The sequence below is a fragment of the Mercenaria mercenaria genome, chromosome 4, assembly GCF_021730395.1.
Source record: "Mercenaria mercenaria strain notata chromosome 4, MADL_Memer_1, whole genome shotgun sequence".
NCBI classification, from domain to species: domain Eukaryota; kingdom Metazoa; phylum Mollusca; class Bivalvia; order Venerida; family Veneridae; genus Mercenaria; species Mercenaria mercenaria.
This window is the reverse complement of record NC_069364.1, coordinates 72,586,651-72,613,151: the sequence shown is the minus strand read 5'-3', so window position 1 is coordinate 72,613,151 and position 26,501 is coordinate 72,586,651. Positions and strand designations below refer to the sequence as shown.

Below are 26,501 nucleotides of genomic sequence, written 5' to 3'. Positions count from 1 at the left end.
ATGACTGATGTCAAAAGTGAAATTTTCCTAGGAATAATTCTTTTAACTACCTTTAAGCAAAGTTTTGCAGCTGAAAAGTTTAAAATGAATTCCAATTTCCTTTAAGTACCAAGAAATTTCATGTAGAGAAATAAACAAACCTTAAGAACTTTGGCACAGCATCAACCATGTAGTGTTCTGTATTATTATACATTTTCACAAAAGTCTTAAATGGCATGGACTCTACTTTCTGCTGCCTGCTTTCTTTCTTCTTTGTTTCCACGGATACCACATGATCACTTGGTTCATCTTGAGCAAGAAAATAATCATCTGTCCATTTTTCAAAAGCCGGTGACATTTTCGCCACTCCCTTCATTTTCACAGGTTTTGCAGTTTTGACATAATTTTCAAAGAATTCTTTAGCAGTTGGAAAATAGTCAATCTCTTCAACAGCATGACTTGGTCCTCCATCACCAAATGGCTTCAGATGCCCTGGTTCTTTTGTTAAGTCATTTCCATATGTTAATTCTGCAAGCATTATGCTGCATACCAGTATCCATGACAACTCCATTCTCCTTTTTATCTGTAAAAATATGATGTTAAAATAAAGTATTAAACACACAGAGATTTATTTCATTTTCACAAAATATTTTCCTCTTGCAAGTATAAATAAAAATCATTAAAGTTAACATATAATTGTCCATTTTATATGATAGCAGTAACAGTTGAAATATTACAAAATTGAAATATTTATGAATCTTCATAAATTAGGAGGGTCAGGTATAATTTAAAAGACAAGCAACTGTATTAAAATACTTTTTAAAAATTAAACATTTACCATACAACCAAAACAATATTTTCTATTTCTGAAAGCCTAAAGCAAAAGAACAAATTACCATCAGTGAACTGTTAACTCCGATATCTGATTTTGACGGATGAATAACTCAATACCAGATAAAAATCCTTTTCATTTAAGTCTAACCACTTAAAACAGTCATAAATATTCAAACCATTGTGCCCATCTAGGAAGAAAACTAACCAATTGTATAAAAAGTGTACATATAGATATAACTGACACGTCAAATATTCTTTCTGCTTTCCTCGTTCCTGGTTTGCCAGGAAACAAACCTCAATTTTCAGATCAGCAATTTTACTGTTCAGGATTATTATCTAACCACAAGTATATAATCCTCCATAATAAAAATAATTTAAACACAATTTCTATCCTCCACATTCCTAACAATTTAATTTACAAACAAAACCTATTCTCCAAATTTCCAAACACTTTGCAGACATACAATCATGCTGGAATATGGTACACGTCCGTGTTCTGACTTCAAATTTAGTTTATCCCTTCAAAGTACTCGCCTTTTGACTTCCATGCACTTCTGCAGTTGAGAGGTAAATGCTGCAGAGTAGTCTCCCCTTAGTATGGTCAAATTACCACCCCAAGTGCTTTATTCGATAAATATTTGCAGCCAGCATCTTTTTCCGCCTAGGAAAGAAGAAAAAGTCACAAGGACTTTGATCTGGTGAACAAGCAAGATTGATTTGTTCCACTTTTTCATCTCTCAGAAACTTTTGAACAATGGCACTTTTGTGAGCCGAAGCTTTGTCAACATGGATCAACTGGAGTCCATGAATACCAGTCCTTGGAAGCATTTGTTTGTGTTTATCATTTAACAGCTTTCAGAACTTTGTCTCTAAAAAACTTTCCAGTGACAGACTTTCCTGACGGTGTAGAAATTTGTACAACAGTACCCCTTGAGTTAAAGAAGATGGAATACAAAACCGTTTTGACACTTTTAGTCACTGTCAGTTGTAAATGTGATGCTGTGGCTCATCAAAATATATCCAGGTCTCATCTCGAGCTGTGAAATTATGTGATCATCTAAACTTGAAAAAAATTTCCAGTGTTTCTTTAGCACATTAAAATTTTGATCCTTTGGCTCCTCATTTAACACGAGAGACCCCATGGGGAACAAACCTTTCTTAAACCCAAGTGCTTGATGAGCATCTCATGCTCTCTCCAATGACATGCCAAGAAAAGACGCTATCTAGGACACCATGTACCTGGCATTTTTATCAATCAGACATCTCTAAGCAGCAATGTTCTTTGATGTCACTGCTGTTTTCCGCCTGTTGGGACAAGCACCATCTTTATTGACTGCCTGACCATTTTTTAATTTACATCAGTTTTCTCTGATACTGCGGACTTCCCATATGAAGTATGCAATTCATTGAGCATCTGCTTTGCAGGTATTTCTAAGGAACAACATACTTTAATTTAATATACTCTTATTTCAGATTTTTGTTCGTTTTTCATATGTTTGCTTAGTGTATATGACTACAACTGATACAAAACTAAATATCTCCGAAATGGTTTCAACAAGCAAATTCAGAGAATTTGTATACCCTGCCAAAGAAGTTTCTTTGTGAATCATAGGGCTACATTTCAACAGATATTTTATTTTCAGATATACACAAGTTATGTACAAAAGGACAGTGCAATGGGTTTTTACAAAATAATAGGGAAAAACTCTGCTCTATCATGATCTATAAGTTACATGAAGATCCATCCAGGTATTACTTTGTTTTCTGGGAATCTATGAATTTTAAAACTATTAAAGGGCAGTAACTCTGCAGTTACTGAAGAGATTCTGAAAAAAGATGCCTATGCATCACAGCCCTTTAGTGATCTATATTTGTGTTAAATATCATGAAGATCCATCAATAGATTTCTTTGTAATGTGGGAATTTATGGATTGCAAAAAAATTAAAGGGAAATAATTGTGGTTAATGAAGAGATCCTGATGAAATTGCACATGTACTACCGCCCTATAATGATCTATAGTTGTGTAAAGTTTCATGAAGATCCATCAACAGGTTAAATATCCATTTTTTTACCAAACAAGGGGAAAACTGCTTTTAATGAGTAAAGGAGGATAATACTTATATGTTAGCAATGGTCATGTGCTAATCAATAAGTATGTGAAGTTTGGTAATTTTAACTGAAATACTTTTTGAATCATAAGCATTTTCAAATTATTTTTTTTCCAAACAAATCAAGGGGAATAACTCTGCTTTTACCGGGCCAAGGGGAATAACATTATTTGTGAGCAAACCCCATGTGCTAATTAATAATTATGTGAGTTTGGTGATTCTAGCTAATGTTTTAAACAAGCCCTCTCATTTTTGGACAGAGAGACATAATATTATGGATGGATGGACAGATGAAAACCCGGACAGACAGACAATGCCAAAACAATATCCCTCCGCCTTCTGCAGTGGATAATAAAACCTTTCAGGGTTATAAAGGAGTCATTCATGTATATTCTATGCACGCGACTATCATTACTTTAAGAATGGCCTTCTTAATCTATCTATCCTCAATATTTCAAAAACAATCACAGACATAACCTTCAAGATTCATGAAAATATTGATGCCCGAGTTATGGGCCCATTTAAATCAAATCTAAAAGTAACAAGAGGGCCAAGATGGCCCTAGATCGCTCACCTGAATAACAAACCTAGTGATTTCATGGAGACAAATATTCTAACCAATTTTCATTAAGATTGGACCAAAAAACGTGGCTTCTTGAGGGTAAACAAGCATTTTCTTTGATTTGACCTAGTGATCTAGTTTTTTACCCCACACCACCAAGATTCAAACTTGTCAAAAATTTCATGAAAACATTCTGACAAAGTTTCGGGTAGATTGGAGCTAAAAAGTGGCCTCTAGGATGCATACAAACTTTTCCTTTGATTTGACCTAGTGACCTAGCTTTTGACCCCACGTGACCCAGATTTGATATCATCCGAGGTTTCATGATAACAAACATTCTGACCAAGCTTTATGAAGATAGAATCAAAAATATGCCCCACTAGGGTGTAAACAAGCTTATTCTTTGAATTGACCTGGTGACTTAGTTTTTGACCCCACATGACCTGGATAAAAATTCATCTGATATTTTATGCAGACAAACATTTTGGCCAAGTTTCATGCACATCAAATGAACAAGAGTTTTAACAAGCTTTTCCTTTGATTTGACCGTGTGACCTAGTTTTTGATACCAAATACCCAGTTTTGAACTTGGACTTGAAATCATCAAGATAAACATTCTGACCAAGTTTCATGTCCTTGGTTCAAATACTGGGCTAGCTGGGGTATATTCTTGATGTAGTCAAAATATAATATTTTGCTGTCGTTGTTGTTCATCCGTTGGGTTAGGCCTATGTTAACCTAACAAAACATGATATATGAAATAAAAAATTTTAGTAAAAATTTCATAATAAGCAAAGGTGTAGCACCAATAATGCACAGTACGCACATGCATAATGTAAAAAATTTCCAAGTATGTTTGTTGCCAAAACAGGAGTTACTAAATTATAGCATCTTAATGCAAGCAGGTGAGTATGATACCTCCGACAGTGACTAATTTCACTGAAATTGGGGTTCATTCCGCATCATATTATATTCTTAAACATAGTACTTGTGCAAGTAATATAACGCACATGTCGTTAGCAGAAAATGTTATTAAAAAAAGAATAAAACAAGAGGGCCATGAAGGCCCTGTATCACTCACCTGACCTATTGACCTAAAGATCATCAAGATTAACATTCAGATATGGTCATAAATGTGGCCTCTAGAGTGTTAACTAGTTTTCCCTTTAATTTGACCTAGTGACCTAGTTTTTGAAACCACATGACCCAGATTCGAATTTGACCTAAAGATCATCAAGATTAACATTCTGACCAAGTTTCATGAAGATACAGTCATAAATGTGGCTTCTAGGTTGTTAACAAGCTTTACTTTTGATTTGACCTGGTGACCTAGTTTTTGACCCCACCTGACCCAGATTGGAAATTAACCTTAAGATCATTAAGATTAACATTCTGACCAAGTTTCATAAAGATATGGTCATAAATGTGGTCTCTAGAGCTTTCGCTTTGATTTGATCTGGTGACCTAGTTTTTGACCCCATATGACCCAGATTCCAACTTGGCTTAAAGATTGTCAAGATTAACATTCTGACCAAGTTTCTTGAAGACATAGTCATAAATTTGACCTCTAGATTGTTAACAAGCTTAACCTTTGATTTGACCTGGTGACCTAGTTTTTGACCCCACATGACCCAGATTGAACCCCACCTAGAGGTCATCAAGACAAACATTCTGATCAATTCCCATGAGTTTCAAACTTAAAATTAGGTCTCTAGAGTGTTAACAAGCCTTACCTTTAATTTGACCTGGTGACCTAGTTTATGACCCCACCTGACCCAGATTGAAATTTGACCTAAAGATCTTCAAGATTAACATTCTGATCAAGTTTCATTAAGATATGGTCATAAATGTGGCCTCTAGAGTATTAACAAGCTTTTCCTTTGAGTTGATCTGGTGACCTTGTTTTTCACCATACATGACCCAGATTCGCATTTGACCTATAGATCATCAAGGTTAACAATCCAACCAAGTTTCATGAAGATACAGTCATAAATATGGCCTCTTGAGTGTTAACAAGCTTTTCCTTTGATTTGACCTGGTGATCTTGTTTTTGACCCTACCTGATCCAGATTTTAACCTGGCCTAAAGATTATCAAGACTAACATTCTGACAAAGATTCATTAAGATACAGTCATAAATGTGGCTTATAGATTGTTAACTAGCTTTTCTTTTGATTTGACCATGTGACCTAGTTTTTGACCCTACCTGACCCAGATTTAAACCTCACCTAAAGATCTTCACAGTTAACATCCTGACCAAGTTTCATATAAATATATACATAAATGTGGCCTCTAGAGTGTTAACAAGCTTTACCTTTGATTTAACCTGGAGAGCTTGCTTCTGATTTCACTTGACCTAAGTTTGAGCCTGACTTGAAGATCATCAAGATTAACACTCTGACCAAGTTTCATGAAGATATGGCCATGAATGAGTCCTCTAGAGTGTTAAGTAGCTTTTCCTTTGATCTGACCTGGTGACCTAGTTTTTGACCCCACCTGACCCAGATTTGAATTTGACCTAAAGATCATCAAGATAATATTCTGACCAAGTTTCATAAAAGGCCTAGATTTTGGCAGTGGGCCAAGGGATTTTTGTCTTCACCAGCACAGTTGGGGGCTAATGACCATCACAGTATGGCTCCAATAAACAAGGGTCATTGTTTATTGGAGAGCCAGTCTACCTTACAAATGTATCTATTAGTGAGAAGGGGAAACGATGTAATTTATTTTAAATTAATAAATAATTGATAACTTTTAAAGTTATACTAGTTTTTTTTTTTGGCATTTCTATGTTCCAGTAAAGAAAATTATTTGTTGATCAAACACAATAATAAAATAATCAGAAACTTATTTTCACAATTCTGTCTTAATAATTGTGATATTTCTGAAAAAATGTGACTTTCACTCGTCTAACGCTTGCAGAATACTGTAAGTAACATTTGTCTAAATTGAAAACAGAATGTGAATTTCAAAGTTACAAAGCAAAGCATGAAAAAAGTCCCTTTATTATAGGAACATACTGAAAATGAAAATTGAGTATAGATGGAACACAATAATTTTATATTCAAATAATGTTGATTACATGAATACATGAAAATCAATTTCCAAATTGAAAAATATTTTTTGTCAGCACAAAGAACTCGGGAAGTTTTCACTATCTTGTGTTTTATTATCATTATTATTTTCAATATTATTACTGTATCTTTTATCATCCTATATGTAATATAATAATAATAATAATAATAATAATGATAATAATATACTAATGATAATATAATAATGATAATAATAAAAATAATGATTATCTTTTATTATTATTATTATCATTATTATAACATTAAAGTAATAGTTATTATCATCTACATAATATCAAAATAATTTTTTTTTTCGTTCCACATTTACTAAAGAAAACTTAATTTCTTTCAACTCCACTGCACACATCTTCATGGTCAAGTTTGGGTCCCTGCTGTGCTAATTGCCCTCTAATCAGTTGCTATTACATAATCGCTGATAAGCAGCGGATAAGATGGGAGTTGTATATTGGATTTGGGGGGGTACACTTATATAGTAGTGAATCTAGGCCTTTAAGATATGGTCATAAATGTGACCTCTAGAGTGTTAACAAGACAAGAGGACCATGATGGTCCTGAATCGCTCACCTGTCCTCACATGACCAAGTTTTAAACCGGGTATAACATCGTTTTTTCTATTATTTGACATTGTGACCTAGTTTTTGAGCTCATGTGACCCAGTGTTGAATCTGACCTAGATATCACCAAGATAAAAATTCTAACCAATTTTCATGAAGATCCATTGAAAAATATGGCCTCTAGAGAGGTCACAAGGTTTTTTATTATTTGACCTACTGACCTAGTTATTGACAGCACATGACCCAGTTTCGAACTTGACCTAGATATCATCAAGGTGAACATTCTGACCAATTTTCATGAAGATCCATTCAAAAGTATGGCCTCTAGAGAGGTCACAATGTTTTTCTATTTTTAGACCTACTGACCTAGATTTTGACTGCAGTTGACCCAGTTTCAAACTTATTTAGATATCATCAAGATGAACATTCAGACCAAATTTCATACAGATCCAATGAAAAATATAGCCTCTAGAGAGGTCACAAGGTTTTTGTTTTTATTTGACCTACTGACCTAGTTATTGAAAACACATGACCAAGTTTCGAACTTGACCTAGATATCATCAAGTGAACATTCTGACTTACTTTCATGAAGATCCATTGAAAAGTATAGCCTCTAGAGAGGTCACAAGGTTTTTCTATTTTTAGATCTACTGACCTAGTTTTTGAACGCAGTTGACCCAGTTTCAAACTTGACCTAGATATCATCAAGATGAACATTCTGACCAACTTTCATAAAGATCCCACGAAAAATGTGACCTCTAGAGTGGTCACAAGGAAAAGTTTATGCACGCACACACGCACGCTGCGCGATCACAAAAGCTCACCTTGTCACTATGTGACAGGTAAGCTAAAAAATACATAAAAAAAAACTGTTGCGGGGAAAGCTATGAGTGTTGTCGCGCACATCACCGCCTGAAGAGACCTTTGGAGAGGTCATAACAGTTTATGTCAATGTTAATATTTCTCATAATCTTACTCAAACTGGTACTTTCAGCAGTTAAAATTTTCAAAATATTGATCTTTTAAATGTCCGATCATCATCATCCCCTTGAATCATATGCCACAAAATACGCCAGAATGCACCATTTTTTTTTTATATAAGTCTCTAAAATTTCACGGGGTGCTTTTAGCGGTTAAATTTTCGAAATATTGACCTTTAAATGTCCGAAGACCCTTTAAATTATATGCCACATTAAAATCTAAATCTCTAAAATTTCCCGGGGGGTTAGGAGGGGGAGATAGGGGGTGCTTTTAGCGGTTAAAATTTTCAAACTATTGACCTTTTAAGTGTCCGAAATCCACATAAATTATATGCCACAAAATGCATCAGAATGCACCATTTTTTATCTAAGTCTCCAAAAATTCCCGGGGATGACCCTGGCCCCCCACCAGCGGGAGGTACCCCTCCCGCACTCGGCACTTTGTGCCTCGTTGTCCGTATCAGTTTTGAAGCTCTGGCTACGCCTATGATAAGTACAGTAACAGGTACTCTGAATGTCAAGTTATAATGTTAGCAGTCATTACACCAACGTAAGTTTGAACAACAATATTATATTTCATAATGTGAAGTGTTTGACCAACAGTGCACCTGGTCCAATGGTAGGCCCATCTTTGCACAGGTTAACAACCCTAATGTGGGACCAACTGGCTATGTCCTTTGGCCAAAGGAGAAACTTTTATTGAGCCAATATTGGCCCATGATCTATCCGCTATCTAGGAGAAGAATGAAATTTTGAAAATTGGCCCAACACATCAATAAAAGTTTATATACTGCCTTTGTTTAAATGTATATTTTCGTTTAAATGTATATTTTCATTTACTTCCTTGAAAATACCATATCAGTTTTATATACTCCCTATAGACCTGGCAGACGGGTGTCAGACGTTTCACCCCAAAGACTGTTCCTCCCAAGACTTTTCCTCCCAAGACTTTTCACCCCCCAAATTGGGGGTGAAAAGTCTGGTGTTTTATAGCATATGAAGACTTCACCCCCAATTTATTATTAAATATTATTATAATGTTTTTTTGGGGAAGGGGAATGTATAGTTATTAATAATTTCATATGTATTATAATTAGGTTAAAACATTAAAAACAAGCAAATTCGAAGAATTGGTATCCCCAGCCGAAAGGGTCTGTGGTGAGGAATGGCAAAAAAATATATCCGGCAAAAAGTTAAGGATGTTAATAAGAAGCAAATAATTTCATTAGTCAAAATCAATTTAACAGAAAACAAATGTTTAATTAAAGAGTACATAATAAATGTATGATACTTTGATCCTGACTAAAGAATTTATTCTGAATGGGATATGCTTACTGTAATAAGCTTAGCTTTTAAAATTAAATGCAGTTAATTGAAATGCGAGGTGGGGGAATGGTACAACTTGCATGTTGATAAGTATTCAAGGAAGGTTTGAAAAAAATCTAAAATAAGGCATGAAAAAAAAAAATTTTTTTTTTAGGGGGGGAGGGGGGTTGGGAGGGGGAGGGGGTGTGACCAAGGCAAGTTGGTGACCAGGTGTGGGTGAACAACTTCACATGTTAATAATAAATGTTCAGGGAAAAGAAATGAAAGAAATTTAATGAAATTCTGCCAAACGGTAAGTTTGTTATGTACAAATATGTGGATTTTTAGACAATTAAAGGGCAATAACTCTAAAGTTACAAAAGAAATCCATACGGAACTGTGTGTGCACAACCACATTATAGTGCTCTAAATTCTGTTTAAGTTTCATAGTTCTAGGTCAAATATATCAAAAGTTATGATGCAGAAATTGCCATATTTATAGTACCCTATATAGTTAACACTAGAAACTTCTAAGGGCCATAACTCTGGTGTTACTTGGGCAATCTGACTGAAACTTGATGGGCCCCATAACCTCATAGTGGTGAACATGTACATGACATTTGTTTGAAAAAAATCTAAAATAAGGAATAATTTTATTATTTTTTTGGGGTGTGTGGGGGGGGGGGGGGGTTGGGGGGGGGGGGGGGGGTGTGATCAAGGTAAGGGGGTAACCAGGTGTGGGTACACAACTTCACATGCTTACAACAAATGTTCATGGAAAATAATGAAAGAAATTTAATGAAATTCTACCAAATAGTAAGTTTGTTATGTACAAATATGTGGATTTTTATACAATTAAAGGGCAATAACTCTTAATTTACAAAATAAATCTGAAAGAAATTGTTTGTACACAACCACATTATGGTGATCTAGTCTGTTCAAGTTTCATAGTTCTAGGTCAAATATATCAAAAGTTATGATGCAGAAATTGCCATATTTATAGTGCCCTATATAGTTAACACTAGAAACTTCTAAGGGCCATAACTCTGGTGTTACTAGGGCAATCTGACTGAAACTTGGCGGGCCGCAAAAACTCATAGTGCTGACCATGTGTAAGATGTAATATATAAATATTTCCAACCATTTCCTAGATATGGCTCCGGACGGACGGACGGAAGGACGGAAAGACGGACGGACGGACAACGCCAAAACTAAATCCCTCAGACTTTCGTCGGGGGATAATAAAAATTTATGATGTTTGTTAGTAGAGATGACCATAAACTTTAAACATAAGTTTATTACAAGGTTATCTTTTAATGGACCATTTGTTTGTTTTATGATTGAAAATGTGACTTTGATGATTAAAGGTACTTTTGATAATAGTTACAAAACTAAAAAAAATATTTTAATCCATTTTTTTGATGTCCAGTGATTGAAAAAAAAGTAAAGTACTTTTGATAATAATAACTACAAAGTAAAATATTTTATTGATGTTAAAATTAGCCTTGTTGTTCAACGTTTGAAAGTTTGCTATCAATTAACAGTGTTGTGACAAAAAAGAATACATTGCTAAAAGCCCCTATCAAATAATTTACATCATAGTATAGAAATATATAAATATATGCAAAATTTGTACAATAAAGTATCAACCGTAAGAAATAAGATTGAATAAAAAAATGACCCATTTTTCTTGTTTGTTATATTGTGAGAAAAATAAATTATATAAGTCAATCAAGTGTTAGAAGATTAATGATTTGGATGATTAAAACAAAGTTTGGGGATTTTCGGACTTTAATTAATTTTGTCCAAATATTATGCTGATTTTGTGTAAGAAATAAGCATTCTAACATGGCTCGATTTGATTTCCAGTTAAACAAAGAAGAAAATCAAGCTCGATATATTCTGCGATAAACAACGGTTGACGCGCGGACCGGTAAGAGAGCATTATGACGTCATAATGATAATTGACGTCATATTGCCGCATGACGTTCGATACATTACTCCTCGCGTAAAGGAAGTCCAGTATAAAATCTATTAAAATATATCAATGAGCATGTCAGAATGAAAACAATCAAGGCTTTCTTGTTATTTATCGTCTAATTTACCACGGTTCATAATTCAAATGCTTCAGTATTTAACCACTCGGGCTAACGCCCTTGTGGTTCAATTCCTACGCATCTGAACTCTGAACCGTGGTAAATCAGACGATAAACAACTCAAAAGCCTTGATTATTTGCTAAATAAATCTATTGTGGAAAAAGACATTATATTAAAATTGTTTATACCGCACATCGTTTGTTGTTGACAACTTACTTGTTAGTTTCTGTTATCCTTTATAGGCAAGTGATGCAAGATAGATCAAGTCTATCAACCGTTAATTAATTGGCAGCATTCTCTTGTATGTTTTAGTATATTTGTCCTTAAAATGATAAACTGTACATGTTCAAGTTATATCAATAAATTGAAATAATGGCAGACATCTGGACATGCAGTTCATCTGTTCATGTGCTTTTGAGAGTGGAAAATGAAAATGAAACGAAAAAAAATCAAAACCACAAAGATTCATAAGAATTCTGCAACTATTTTGTTGTGGTTCAAGTGATAAAGATAATGTTTGTAAATCCATTACATGACAATCAGTAACTACTTGATAATTAACTTTCAATTTCAGAAAAATCATGTACCTGTCAACCTATAAGTCTATCCCATACAGTTTTATATAAAAAAAACAACCAAGGTCAAAGACCACCAATTCAAAAGTACAGGCAATAGGATAACGCCATACCTGGGAATAAGGTTAAGTTAAGTCCGTTCTAATTGGTCAATAATGTAAATAAACCAAAGAAGTTATTTATTTTTCGAAATTTAGCTTTTATTTTAATACATATTTTAAAATATTTGCTACATTTGAAGTGTATTTGATTTGGCAATTCTGCACTTGGCCTGATACAGAAAAATTTGAAATGCTACAATATAGGGCACTTAGAATAAATTTTTAATGACTATGACTCCTTGTATGATACCCTGTTAAGCTAATTAGATATGTGAACACCGCATCTAGACAGGTTACGTGCAGTAGCAAATGAAACTTTCAAATGTATAAAGAATTTATCTCCAGAATATCTTTAATCTCTTTTAATTGTTAAAAATTCTAATTATGATTTCAGATATGCAAACATACTGGAACTACCATATGTGAGGTCAAATAGGTATGGCAAAAACTCTTTCCGCTTGAGGCTGTCTGGGTGTGGAACAGCCTGCCAAATGACATGCATACAATGGATTAGTACAAAGACTTTGTCAGGCTGGTCCGCACCTGGACAGGTCTCAGGAAGTGTATGAGTGCTATGTGCAAAAAGTTAGTTTGCTTGTCTTTTGTTGCCCTGCTTGTACTTTTTCGTCTCATGTTTCTCCTTAGTTAAATTTTGTCTTTTTCAGCTTCTGTTTGTCAGTTCTTTTTCTACATTATATTACTGCTATGCTCTGTATGATTATGTTTCTTTGAAATAGAAAAATTAGAAAACCAAAGGCCCCTCAACACGACACAAACAAAAATGTTGCAGGCTCGGTTTCATTGAGCCTGTTCATGGACGTTAGTGAAAATGCAAGCTACCGTCCATGCCCTCTAGCCAGGGTTTAGCAGAACTCAACATTTTTTCTTCTTTTTTTTCGAGTCTGCTATTATTTTGCTTGGTTGTATTCTATGCTTCCAAAGGATCTTCTAACAGATTTTATTATCAGAATTTGTTGAATATGTCAAAACTTCGAGTCACAGCAGTGCACGCATAGTAGTGCACACTACCAAAACACATACAAACACGTGCGCACGCACAAGTATGTGTACATAGTACATACACAATACAAAACTTACAGACATAGAGGAAAATGCAACAAGCATAATTATGTCTACGTCATTTTATTACAAATTTATATAGAGTATCACTAATATGAATAAGAATGTCGGAGGTTAACGGTGAATTTTATTTACCGTCGCTTTGTGTAAAATGATATGTATTGCAGTACAAAATTTCCAAACCTATAGTCCACTATTGATGTAAAATATATGCGTTAAAATGGAAGTTATATATTACTTTGAAATTGGAAACATCACCCAGCTCTATTAGATGCATCTATCAATAGACCATTCTTGTTGCAGGAACTGTGTAGTTGTGCAATTTCTGGAAGGCATTGGCAGTGGCTAGTGAACCGTCACCGGTGCAGCAGAGCTAATAACAACAAGTTAATTATGGAGTTCATTTATTTATTTTTTACTATTTATTTCATGTTTTATGTCATAAACAGATCAAACACATTTTGCCTTTTCAGACATATTAAAATACTCCAATTAGCTCATATATTAATAGTTGTGTATACATTATTATTATCAAAAAATCATATTAGTTATTATAAGAAGATCAAACAATTATTGTCTTCAAACATATTAAACTCAAACAGTTCATCTCTAATTAACTTAACCAATTAAGTTTATCAATTTCAAAGGTACCCAGTTGATTAAATTTAAGGATAAAAGCTATAACTTTTAACAGTTTGCATAATTAATGTGCCATAATTAGCAATTAACCCATTCATTTTTATTCAATTCATATTCTATGTTGTCTGCGTTTTCCAATATCCTTCTTTACCTATATGGTCTTCATAAGGGAAAACCCTTCTTTGTGTATGTGGTCTGCAGTCACTCTATCTGTATGTGGTCTGCGTTTTACCCTGTGCCGTACACATATGTGTTCCTGTCTCACAGATTGTTTTCGGTCAAACGTGAAAAGATATGGGAAGATTCATTAGAAAATTTACCTATGATAGTCCACCGCTTTTGCGACGAATCCTCCATCGCCGCGGCGTTGGAACCAAAGCTACGGCCAGTGTTGAAGTCTATGGGGAAAATTGGTGGTCTCTAACCGAGCGCTTAGTATTATAATGTAAGGTAGAGGTTTTTACAGCGTGATTTTTGTCACGTGACCTGTCAAACGCAGTGGCAACTCGGACGCTCGGACAAGTACATTTTAACTGGAATTTACGCTAAATTTTGTAAGTATAAAGAAAACGTATTGTATAAGTCGATAATAAAGACATCATGTAATTAATGATAGCCATCATTTTTTTAGGAGGATTGGCAGAAGATCCAAGAAAGTTCATGTTCCTGTAGCCTTACCTGTTACAGGGCGCAAAATCCGGCGGCACGAAATACCCAAATCTACCCAAATCTTACCCAAATCTACCCAAATCTACCCAAATCTTGATAGGAATGATCAAATCTTCGTAGATTATGGATATTTATAATATATTTCAACATAAATATATCATTTTGATGTATTAAAACGATAATTAACTAGAAAAATCGGCGTTGAATTGAAATCGCTCAATATTTGTAAATATCACAGTCAAGTATTATTACATAGGTGCTGTACGTAAGAATAATTGACTGTGATATTTACAAATTTCCCCATTTGGAAAGAAATCTGTTTTCTTAATTTCATTTACTTCAAAACTATAGGGAAAAAATGAAAAGAAAATCTTTATCATTATTGATGAATTATATTAACGGTTTTTTTACAATCATTGTTTTGGATGATAAGCCCGACGAGAGGCAACATTCAGGATTTAAATTTCCTGTAATTCAAGTCGTGAAACGTGATATTCTAAGCTATTTTATTACAAAACATACCATATATTGATGAACTTTGTGCGGTTACGTCGAATAAAAATGGCGGCATCCATCACGTTTTCGGTTGCAGCGCCTACGAATTTAATTGGGAGAGATGTTTTTGAATGAATAACAATATTATTCTCAGGATCAGAAAGGGACAGGAAATATTAGTTCCCGCTTTTGATTTATTTTTGGACCCCAAAAGAGACTGGAGTAGCCCTTCCGCAGACACAATATCCGTCATGGAATGCACGTGATTCTTTCCCGCCAAAATGCTAATAACGTGTCCACAACGTAATTGTTTTCACAAGCGTGCACAATCAGTCTCATTTCAAATTTATCACGAGTATCCTCAGATGTTAAACAAGAGGTTCCTTCAGTTTGGGATTTTTTTTTCTTTTTTTGGTGCTTCAGTAGCTTTTTTTCCATTAGAACGGACAGCAATAAACAGCAGACAACTATGTGCAAATGAATAGTTTCTTGTTGTGTACGACGCTTTCTATAAGATAAGAAAACGGAAGGTAGGATTGGGTAGGGGGTCTGTAGGCATGCCCCACAGAAAAATAATGAAAATACACGTATACTCGTGCAATCTTATGCATTCCGGATGTATTACCATGTGTTTTTTTTTCTTTTTGGAGGAGAGAGGGGGGAGGGGGTTGAGTGAAGGCACGGGCCAACAATGCCTATATAGGGTACCACGCGAAAGTAATATTATCAAATATGTATCGGTTATATTCTTGGTATCTAAAATTTGGTCGGAAAAAAACCTCAGCGACAAAGGATTTGTCAAGAAGTATTGTTTAGTGTTTTGAAGCATTGCACAAATTTTAGTTAAATCTAGCACTTCTTTCGTGAAATTCAACCTTCAACCGTATGTGATTCATTCAAAACAAACAATCTGAGAATGTGTTTATTTCTGTTACATGGTTTGCTGTAACGAGTAACTTTATCTTGCATTTTAATTCCTTTTGCTGTGTGTTCTAGTATATATAGTACTATATATAGTACTATGGAACTACACTCTTGCCCGACAGACACGTATAACAAGAATTTCCATAAAATAAGTATTAGACTGATAGCAAAATGCCAAAATCTTACTACAGTAGAACATCTTTAATAGGGGTGTGTTGTCTCGGATAAAGAATGGAAAAAAAAAGCTAGTCGGAAAACCAAATCAAACTTCCCGTGCTCCAAAAAATATACTGACTTTCAAATAAAATATTTGCTCAGTATAGTGTTTATATATATTGAAAAAAAAAGAAACACTGCTTTTTCGGTAAATAATGTTTCGCGTAATTACACGAAATACAGCTAAATCATTTTCTCGTGCATAGTCGCATATATTATGATCAAAATTATATGTCAGACATCCAATGAAATATGTGTATCTTTAGTAAGTTGGTATAGTGTTAATATCTTCTGAGGAAAAATTATCAACTTTTATCAATTTAGTGTCTTTTCAGTAATATGTGTATCATTTGCAAGACGGTATATTCTTATTAAAATGTGTTTTCTCTGTAGATGTACATGTGCAATTTTAAAACAGGCACGTGCAATTTCAGTTCCCTAATTTTTAAACATGTCAGTTTCATATATGTCTTAACATTCAATTATTTTTTAAAGTTTGCACTGACGGGTATAAAAGAGTCAATAAAATTTAAAATGCACCAAATTTTACCAATTTATATTATAATTATTTAATATTTAAAACCAAATAAAAATGATTTTAGAATAAAAACATAAATGCTCCGAACTTTTCAAAGAATCTGCCTTGAATCGGTCTTGTAGCTAATATCAATACATGACAAAGTTTATTATTTAACTGGAAAGCATGTGACATATATTTTTTTCTTCAAAGTAAACCCGAATGGAGAAGATATCTACTCTTATTTTGGTCATTCACGTAAGCGAAGAATACTTCCGTCAGAAATCGTATACAGAAATAACGTTTAATAAACTTCTCTCAGTTTTATTCATTTATGTTCAATCTGATTGAATAGGGTTGTGCATCTTACAAAAATAATTAAAAAAAGTAGTTTCTAATAGAGAGGTTTCGGAAATTCATTTACGAATGCGCAAATTTTCGCGTGCTCTCATGGAAATTCAAACTCATATAAAAACGTTTTACGCGGATGTATAGTACTTTCCTATTGAAAGATTAATTATTCATATTATATATACGAATGAATGCTGCCATAAGTCCTGCAAAAACACCATTTATTAAAAAAAAAAAAAAAGCTACGGCTGCATTTCGGTAATGGAAATTTCCCGCAGGTTCACAATTCCAATTTCGTATAAAACATTCTGCGCGAATGTGTTTTATTTATTCTATAAACGTTATCGAAAACTTTGAATGAAACATATTTAGAAGTATCTTGGATAAAAGGACAAAGTATTTCTCACCAGCGTTTCCCGAAAATGAATACTAGATCTACAAGAGAAAACAATGAGCTCTCGTGAAATATATTACGTAAATATTGTAAGAGTAAAAGTAGCATCGGTAACAACAATACAATACAAATTTATTCAAAGTCGGTACATATATACAAACAGGAAAACATTAGCTATATATAGCTATTTACCGACAAACATTACATTGAACTGAAAAAAAAAATGTTGTGTAAGTCAGTTACTTACCTCTTAGATCGGTGTTCATGAATTGAAAATACCCGCGCTCGTGCGGCAACACCTCGAGCGCTTTGCGCTCTCGGTGTCACGATTCGCACGAGCGCGGGTATTTTCAATTCATGAACACCTGCACGAGCGGGGTATTTTCAATTCATGAACACCTCCTACTCGGTTAGTAACCTACACTTACATATGATCGAATTCTTTTAAAAAACAATCAGGTTATGGAAAGTGTATTCCGATCATGTCCATCATGTATAGCTTTTTTGTCTGTCCTTTTAATTTAAAACGTATATCGGCTCATAATTATAAAGTCGGCAGTGTCCTTAAAATTAACTTTATATGAATTACTTTGTATTTAAAAAAGCTGAAAATTTAATTAATTTTACGTCACAAAAATATACAGGTCATGTATTCCAGTAGCTCGATTCTGTTTATTTAATGCTGGCCGTAGTGCACAGTGGCTGTGTATTGCGCCTGGCAGGTGGTCATAAAGATAGGCGGAACCGTTGGCTATTTAACTGACATCGTTACTGACCAATCAGTTATCACCAATAAAAAATTACGTTCTGAAAGCGTTTCCCTGAGTGGTGCATTAAAAAAATATATATGTAACTTAATCACATCTAAATTTGGAATGCATATTTTGCATTGATTTGAATTTATGTAAATTACTATCAAACTGCAATCTAAATTTCTTTACTTTCAATTTACTTTGCATTTAATTTTTCATGAAATTCTTAAATTTCCTTTGTATTTCAGTTGCTGTAAAATGTTATAAAATTTCTGATATGATTGTAACTTTAGGACAATAATTCGGATGATTTATACGAAGTTAGTGCTTCTCCTTGCAAGTAAACTTTGAAAGCCACTGATTAGATTTCACACAATGACCAAGGGTTTTTCAATAAATGTATAGGTTATGTTTAAGTCCCGACCCTAAGGGTCGTCCGGGCTCGAACATTGGTGCTATGTTGAAAGGCGAGAAAAGCGCCAAAATACATCTTATTTGTCTAAAAAAAAAATCTGTTGTACATCAACTTAGAATCAGAAGTAGCAGGCTTTTGTGCATAACTAATATTTCTATGGAAATGAATACTTTTGTGTAAGTTGTGTCCCTCTGTATGATCTGTAGACTTGTTTAATAGTAATGTAAGTAAACATGTCTTTCGTATGCAAATAATACATAGATCAATCTTTTATTCCTTCATAGGAAGAGAAGCATATATTAATACAAATATTATCACAATCACATGCAAGATATAATTCGTTAACTATTTGAAATATACACATTGATGGTGAAATTTCGTTTCGGATGTTATCAACAAACAATCGTGATATACATATTTAATATTTAATTTTTTCATACCTTTCCTCCATAGACGCAAGATATTTTAGTGAAATAGCTTTAAAATTAAATCAAGTTATTGTCTAAACAGATACATAATTCATATATAATAATTCGTACGGTTCCGTCGTAGGAACCTCTCATAATGTACTATTTTCCTTTAAAATATGTCAATGAGGGGTGGAATATGTCTTCATTTTCCTTACAATTCCATGAAAATTTAACATAGCTACTGACACGAAAATAAAATGCATGTAAAAACGCGGTCAGTAGCAAAGAAGCATCATTGAAGGCACGTGCAATTTTCCCGCCAAAATAATTGAAGAAACGTAGAAGATGGCCTGATATTACGAAATATAACACAAAAACAACGTACTGAATTTGCTGTTAACAGTCATAGATTACACGATATTTAAGTACATTTTAGTCGCGTTTTCGTTAAGGCTGGCTCTTTACAACTTACTCCCACATGCAAGCAAATATTCGGACAATTTTGTCGGTCAGTGTAGGAAAATGTATAGAAGATCTATGTCGAGCTAGCATATTTTCTACGGAAATACGGTTTTGGAAAAAAAATCATATTGAGCCAAGGGCATTTTTATTCTAAAACTTGCACGTATCATGTCCCGACGGCGACAAGGCTTTCAATTGCTATCTAACTTTACTGTTGGTGATTTAAATGAGTGGAGTGATCCTGCTCCGTTGCATTTTTCATTGTATTGTACATTCACAGATGTTTGATATAAATGGGACAGTACACAAAGAGATGAATTTTGTTCACGGATTATTTCAAAACTTCCTATTTTTGATAACATCGTTGAAAATATTGACTGGATAAAATTCGAGGGATCAGAGCGAAACTAGTCTAAGTGTATATAGAAGTAGAAGCAAACAGACTAGTTTCGCTCTAAGCCCTCGAAATAGAATGTCAGCAAACTTTAGCCAATATTTATAGCCGTTACTCAAACTCACACTTGACTCAAACTTGGGTAAGTACCATACACGTAGACCTCAAGCAGAATGGAGTTCGAAAGTCATATTCATAAATTCCACTCAATTTAAACTTTCGGAAGGACAGCTCGAGAATTTGCTGTTTTTACTACTTTTTATGATGAAAATCGAAAAGCGTTTGTCACGCTTTTACTCAAGGTAAACTGTCTCGATTATAAATATCTATATTTTGAAGTCATTATTCACTACTTCAGCTCACTGGCACCAGATCAGAAAGAAAATGCCCTACCCCTTCTATAAGAACCATGGTCATGAACGGGAAAATATACTAACCCATTTCAATCGCGTATTTCATACCTAAAACACGCAGGTCAGTAAATGTGTACTACTGATATTAAACAAGCGATAATTTATCTTCAATCGTGCACCAGTCACCTTGTCTCAATATTCCATATTGCAGAGATGCTCCGTATATTTTATGCTTTAGTCAACGTTACAGAAAAAACTTGCGTGAACTTCCCTAATGAACATCCGGTCTAGAGGTCACGACAGTGTGCACATGTTAAGCGAAATGTAAACAAACAAAAACAGAATGCAATATATTCACAGTTTTACGATAAGACTCGAAATGATGAATGAAATTCATCTTGTATATGGTTTTGAATTTGAAATCATACATAGTTATACATCTATTCTGTTTATTTAATTCATTTTGCACATTTATGCTGCATATAAACATTTTAGCGTACACGTGTAGTAAAATGACGACTGACATACATTTTCACATCAGCCAATCAGAGTGTGTCTATAATCTAGAACGGAACTTCACCAGGGAAGTTCAAGCAAGTTTTTTGTGTACCTGTGAAAAACTGTAAACTACACGTTGTTTTTCTAAGATAAGAACTATTGAAGAAATGTGACCGGTACACAACGGAAGATAAATTACCACTTGTTTAATATCAATAGTACACATTTACTGAACTGCGTGTTTTAGATATGAAATACGCGATTGAAATGGGTTAGTATATTTTCCCGTTCACGACCATGGTTCTTATAGAATACCTAGGGGTAGGGTATCACACGTACGGAGGCATTTTCTTTCTGATCTGGTGCCAGTGCTTCAGCTATAGCACTATTGGTTACGACGATGGGAAAATGTCTTTATTGTCGCGGCAGTTCCGAGTTTGATTCCCGATGCGGTCGTCTTTTTCTTGATTTGGAATTTTTTAAATATTTTAGAAACAAAGATTCTTATTCTAATGTTCATGATATGACCAAAACTTCTATTTGAAAGAAAGATTTTTTTTAGCCAAATCTGGAGGCATGCTGCTTAAATGCATTGTAAACGCCACGTGCATGGCGGGAAAATGAAAAAATCAGTTTTATAGACATCTACTCAAGTGCGAAATACAGAAAATAATCGGTGGCACGATGACATCTAGATTGACATAATTCTTTCGGTGACCATCAACGCTCTCAATGAAATTTAAAGCATGATCAAGACAGCAATTCCCTTGTTTTACATCTGAGGATACTTACGATAAATTTGAAATGAGATTGCTTGTGCACGCTTGTGAAAACAATTACGTTGTGGACACGTTATTAGCATTTTGGCGGGAAAGAATCACGTGCATTCCATGACGGATATTGTGTCTGCGGAAGGGCTATTCCAGTCTCTTTTGGGGTCCAAAAAAAATGAAAAGCGGGAACTAACATTTCCTGTCCCTTTCTGATACTGCGAATAATATTGTTATTCATTCAAAAACATTTCTCCCAATTAAATTCGCAGGCGCTGCCACCGAAAAGGTTATAGATGCCGCCATTATTCGATGTCACCGCACAAAATTCATCAATATATGTATGTTGATATAAAAATAGCCCAGAATCTCATGTTTCACGACATGAATTACAGAAAATTAAAATCCTTAAAATGAATGTTATCTCTCGTTGTGCTTATCATCCGAAACAGTGCTAACAGTAAAGCGTTAATATAATTCATCAATAATGATAAAGATTTTCTTTTCATTTTTTCCCTATAGTTTTGAAGTAAATGAAATTAAGAAAATAGATTTCCAAATGGGGAAATTTGTAAATATCACAGTCGATTCTTCTTACGTACAGCACCTATGTAAGAATACTTGACCGTGATATTTACAAATATTGAGCGATTTCAATTCAACGCCGATTTTTAGCCCACCATCATCAGATGGTGGGCTATTCAAATCACTCTGCGTCCGTGGTCCGTCGTCCTTCCGTCCGTCCGTCCGTCCGTCCGTCATTCCGTCCGTCCTTCCGTTAACAATTTCTCGTTATCGCATCTCCTCAGAAACTACAAGGGGGATTTTGACCAAACTTTGTCAGAATGATGTATTGGTACCCTAGTTGTGTCCCTCTGAAAATCAGACTGGTTCAACAATTTTTGAATGAGTTATGGCCCTTTGTTTATTTCTATAATTTACATAGATTTATATAGGGAAAAACTTTGAAAATCTTCTTGTCCAAAAGCACAGAGCCTAGGGCTTTGATATTTCGTATGAAGCATCATCTAGTGGTCCTCTACCAAGATGATTCAAATTATTTCCCTGGGGTCTAATATGGCCCCGCCCCTGGGGGTCACATGGTTTATATAGACTTATATAGGGAAAAACTTTGAAAAACCTCTTGTTCAAAACCACAGGGCCTAGGGCTTTGATATTTTGTATGTGACATCATCTAGTGGTCTTCTACTAAGATTGTTCAAATTATCCCCCTAGGGTAAAATATGGCCCCGCCCTGGGGGTCATATGGTTTACATAGACTTATATAGGGAAAAACTTTGAAAATCTTCTGGTCCAAACCACAAAGCCTAGGGCTTTGGCATTTGTAATGTAGCATCATCTAGTGGTTCTCTACAAAGCTTGTTCAAATTATCCCCCAAAGGTCAGATATGGCCCCGCCCTGGGGGTCACATGGTTCATATAGACTTGTATATGGAAAAGCTTTTAAAATCTTCTTGTCAATAACTTACAACATTCAGATTTGGACAACATGTATGGTTTTGAGTGGCAAGATGAACCTTGACACGAGTTGACCTTGATTTTGACCTAGTGACCTACTTTCACATTTCTGTAGCTACAGCCTTCAAATTTGGACCACATGCATAGTTTTGTGCACTGAAAAACACTTTGACCTTGACATTGACCTAGTGACCTACTTTCACATTTTTGAAGGTACAGGCTTCAAATTTGGACCACATGCATAGTTTCGTGTTCTGAAATGAAATTTGACCTTGATTTTGATCTAGTGACCTACTTTCACATTTCTCAAGCTACAGCCTTCAAATTTGGACCACATGCATAGTTTTGTGTACCGAAACAAACCTTGACCTTTACATTGACCTAGTGACCTACTTTCACATTTTTGAAGGTACAGGCTTCAAATTTGGACCACATGCATAGTTTCGTGTTCTGAAATGAAATTTGACCTTGATTTTGACCTAGTGACCTACTTTCACATTTCTCAAGCTACAGCCTTCAAATTTGGACCACATGCATAGTTTTGTGTACCGAAACAAACCTTGACCTTTACATTGACCTAGTGACCTACTTTCACATTTTTGAAGGTACAGGCTTCAAATTTGGACCACATGCATAGTTCTGTGTTCCGAAATAAAATTTGACCTTGATTTTGACCTAGTGACCTACTTTCACATTTCTCGAGCTACAGCCTTCAAATTTGGACAACTTGCATAGTTTTGTGTACCGAAATGAACTTTGACCTTAAGATTGACCTAGTGACCTACTTTCACATTTCTGTAGCTACAGGCTTCAAATTTAGACCACAAGCATAGGATCGTTTACCGAAACAAACTTTGACCTTGACATTGACCTAGTGACCTACTTTCACATTTTTGAAGGTACAGGCTTTGAATTTGGACCACATGCATAGATTTGTGTTCTGAAGTGTAATTTGACCTTGATTTTGGCCTAGTGACCTACTTTCACATTTCTCAAGCTACAGCCTTCAAATTTAGACCACTTGCATAGTTTTGTGTACCAAAATAAACGTTGCCCTTAAGATTGACCTAGTGACCTACTTTCAAATTTCTCAAACTACAGCCTTCAAACTTGATGCACACGCATAGTTTTGTGTACAAAGAACTTTGTCCTTGAAATTAATCTAGTGACCTACTTTCACATTTCTCAAGCTACAGCTTTGCGAATTTGGACCACATGCACAGTGTTGTGTATGGAAATGAAATTTGACCTTGAGCTAGTCATTGAGTCTTGAAAATTGGAACACTCAAAAATGGTACATTGGTGGGCGCCAAGATCACTCTGTGATCTCTTGTTCTAGTTAATTATCGTTATAATACATCAAAATGATATATTTATGTTGAAATATATTATAAATATTCATAATCTACGAAGATTTGATCATTCCTATCAAGATTTGGGTAGATTTGGGTAAGATTTGGGTAGATTTGGGTTTTTCGTGCTGCCCCGCAAAATCACCTTTTTGGGCAATATCTTATTGAATATCTTATACATCTTAGCATTGGCACTAGACCAGAAATAAATTGCAATTGAACATGATATATAAAGTATGATAGACATGGTATTTAAGGGGGAAAATACTGCATTAATTCATTTCAATAGCTGCAGATTCTTCAGGTCCAAGTAGAGTGGGCAGACCAATGCTCGGCGCATACCAACGCTCGGCGTATATCACGTTTCTCTGGGAATTTCTTAATATATATATATAAAATGTCAGCTCTTATCAGTCCCCTTTCGTTTGTTTACATCACGCGTAATTTTATCCCAGTGCGATTCATTTCCGGTATGGTCACGTGGTCACAGTAGAGCAGACGATGCAAGGCTAAAAGCTGTTCAGTTTTGTGTTCTACTCTCATTAAAACAGATTTTCTGGTAAAATTGGTATTAAAAGAGTAGCTTGCAGGCCAAATTATGGAGAATAAAAGCATTTTTATTTTTAATTATTCTATTTCTTTATACTTAAATAAACTATAAACCCTTATCATGGCATTTTATACGGACCCATTGTACTGCACTTTTCTGTAGCTTATGCTGTCGAAGTAATTGATATACTATGTGGACTAATGACACTTTTGAAAAGATTTCCAAAAATAATGGAAATAAATCATCAGATATCATAATTTATTGATTTCTTGAAGTTAGACTCACAGAATTGTGATAAATTATCTTCAAATGAATTCCTTAAGATAATTGTTGTATAAAATGTGTTTATTCAATTTATAGATGCAGAATAGAGAGAGGGGTAATTTACGTAACTGTTTATGTACTTTAGAAAATCAGTTAATCAATACAACCTATGTCTTGTGTTAAATATGTCTTATACTTTACTTTAATACATAAATAGTTCAAAATTACAACATGCAGATTAATATGCCGTACGCCGAGCGTTGGTATACTTCCGCATGAACCGCATGAACCGCATAGGTTTTACTGGTACTATTTTTAGCTCCCGCCTATTACGTCACGGTGTGACTAGAAATATGTAACAATATGGTTGAATACTCAAAGATTGTTCTACAAACTGACGATAAAAAAGTACGTTAAGTTAATGTAAAATCAGTTTTTAAATTTAAAATATGTAGTTTTTACGCCGAGCATTGGTCTGCCCACTCTAATAAGATGCCTTAGATGGAAGTGTCTTTTGGCATGTTGGTCATGCTGATTATTTTTGTAATTTGGATGACAGTAATGCCAATTAGTAGGGAATCGAACCTACCTATTTTCATTGCAAATGTCTGGATCAGTCCCTCTATGGTAACATGCTGTATATCCCAAATGAGATATATTCTATCCAATTAAAAAATTTGTACTTCCCGGTCTTCCGGCATGTGCACAAAGCGTCTGAAGACTATGCTTTTTCCTCGTGCCTAATAAGCGTCCACTTAACTTGTCCAAACCGCAACATCTTGCACATCAGTACAAATATGGATATATGGTATATATACACGTAATATGCGTTTGTAAATAAAAACACCTAGTGAGCACAGTTCATCTGAATAAATATATCTCTCTGGAGGGTGCGCCTATCTAGATAGGGAATCGATCCTATGTGTAGCGACGAAAATTGGGATCGATCCCTCTATGATAACATGCGATATACCAAATGAGATATTTACTATCAAATTAAAAAATGTGTTCGTCCGTGCTGTCATTAGACAGTTCTTTTCAAATGTTATGGGTTCAATTCCCGATTGAAGCAGTGCCTTATTTCATATTATCATTGCCTGCCCGTTGAGTTAGCGTTTCCATTTTTGTTCATTCTAGATTGTAGTTAAAAGTTATAGTTCAGCGGTATTGAAAAAGAGTTATCTACCCTTGAAAATGGTATTTTTGGGCCTCTTGGACCTGGTCAATTTTGGATTTTTTTACACGGTAACTTGTCAACATTGGGAAAAAAAGTATTGACAAATTAAGTAAATTGTCAATTCTTAACATTTAATTACATAAGTTTAAA

General features: G+C 34.5%; 2 protein-coding genes across 5 annotated transcripts in view; one reads left to right on the top strand and one right to left on the bottom strand.

The window, feature by feature from the left end:
- LOC123552129 (tRNA wybutosine-synthesizing protein 5-like) overlaps nt 1–12,122 on the bottom strand; it is a 48,008-nt gene extending 35,886 nt beyond the window's left edge. The window contains exons 1-2 of one of the 4 annotated variants that reach the window (XM_045341534.2): nt 12,102–12,122; nt 141–562 (exon numbers count right to left, since the gene is read on the bottom strand). In XM_045341534.2, the coding sequence (XP_045197469.1) occupies nt 141–550 (410 nt within the window). In that variant the 5' untranslated portion in view covers nt 551–562; nt 12,102–12,122. The other 3 variants (XM_045341532.2, XM_045341530.2, XM_045341531.2) reach the window with 3 other exon arrangements.
- Nucleotides 12,123–14,346: 2,224 nt separating this feature from the next.
- LOC123552128 (carnitine O-palmitoyltransferase 1, liver isoform-like) overlaps nt 14,347–26,501 on the top strand; it is a 97,768-nt gene continuing 85,613 nt past the window's right edge. The window contains exon 1 of the mRNA XM_053542273.1: nt 14,347–14,463. The gene's annotated coding sequence lies outside the window, so the exon portion shown is untranslated. The remainder of the gene's footprint in view (nt 14,464–26,501) is intronic.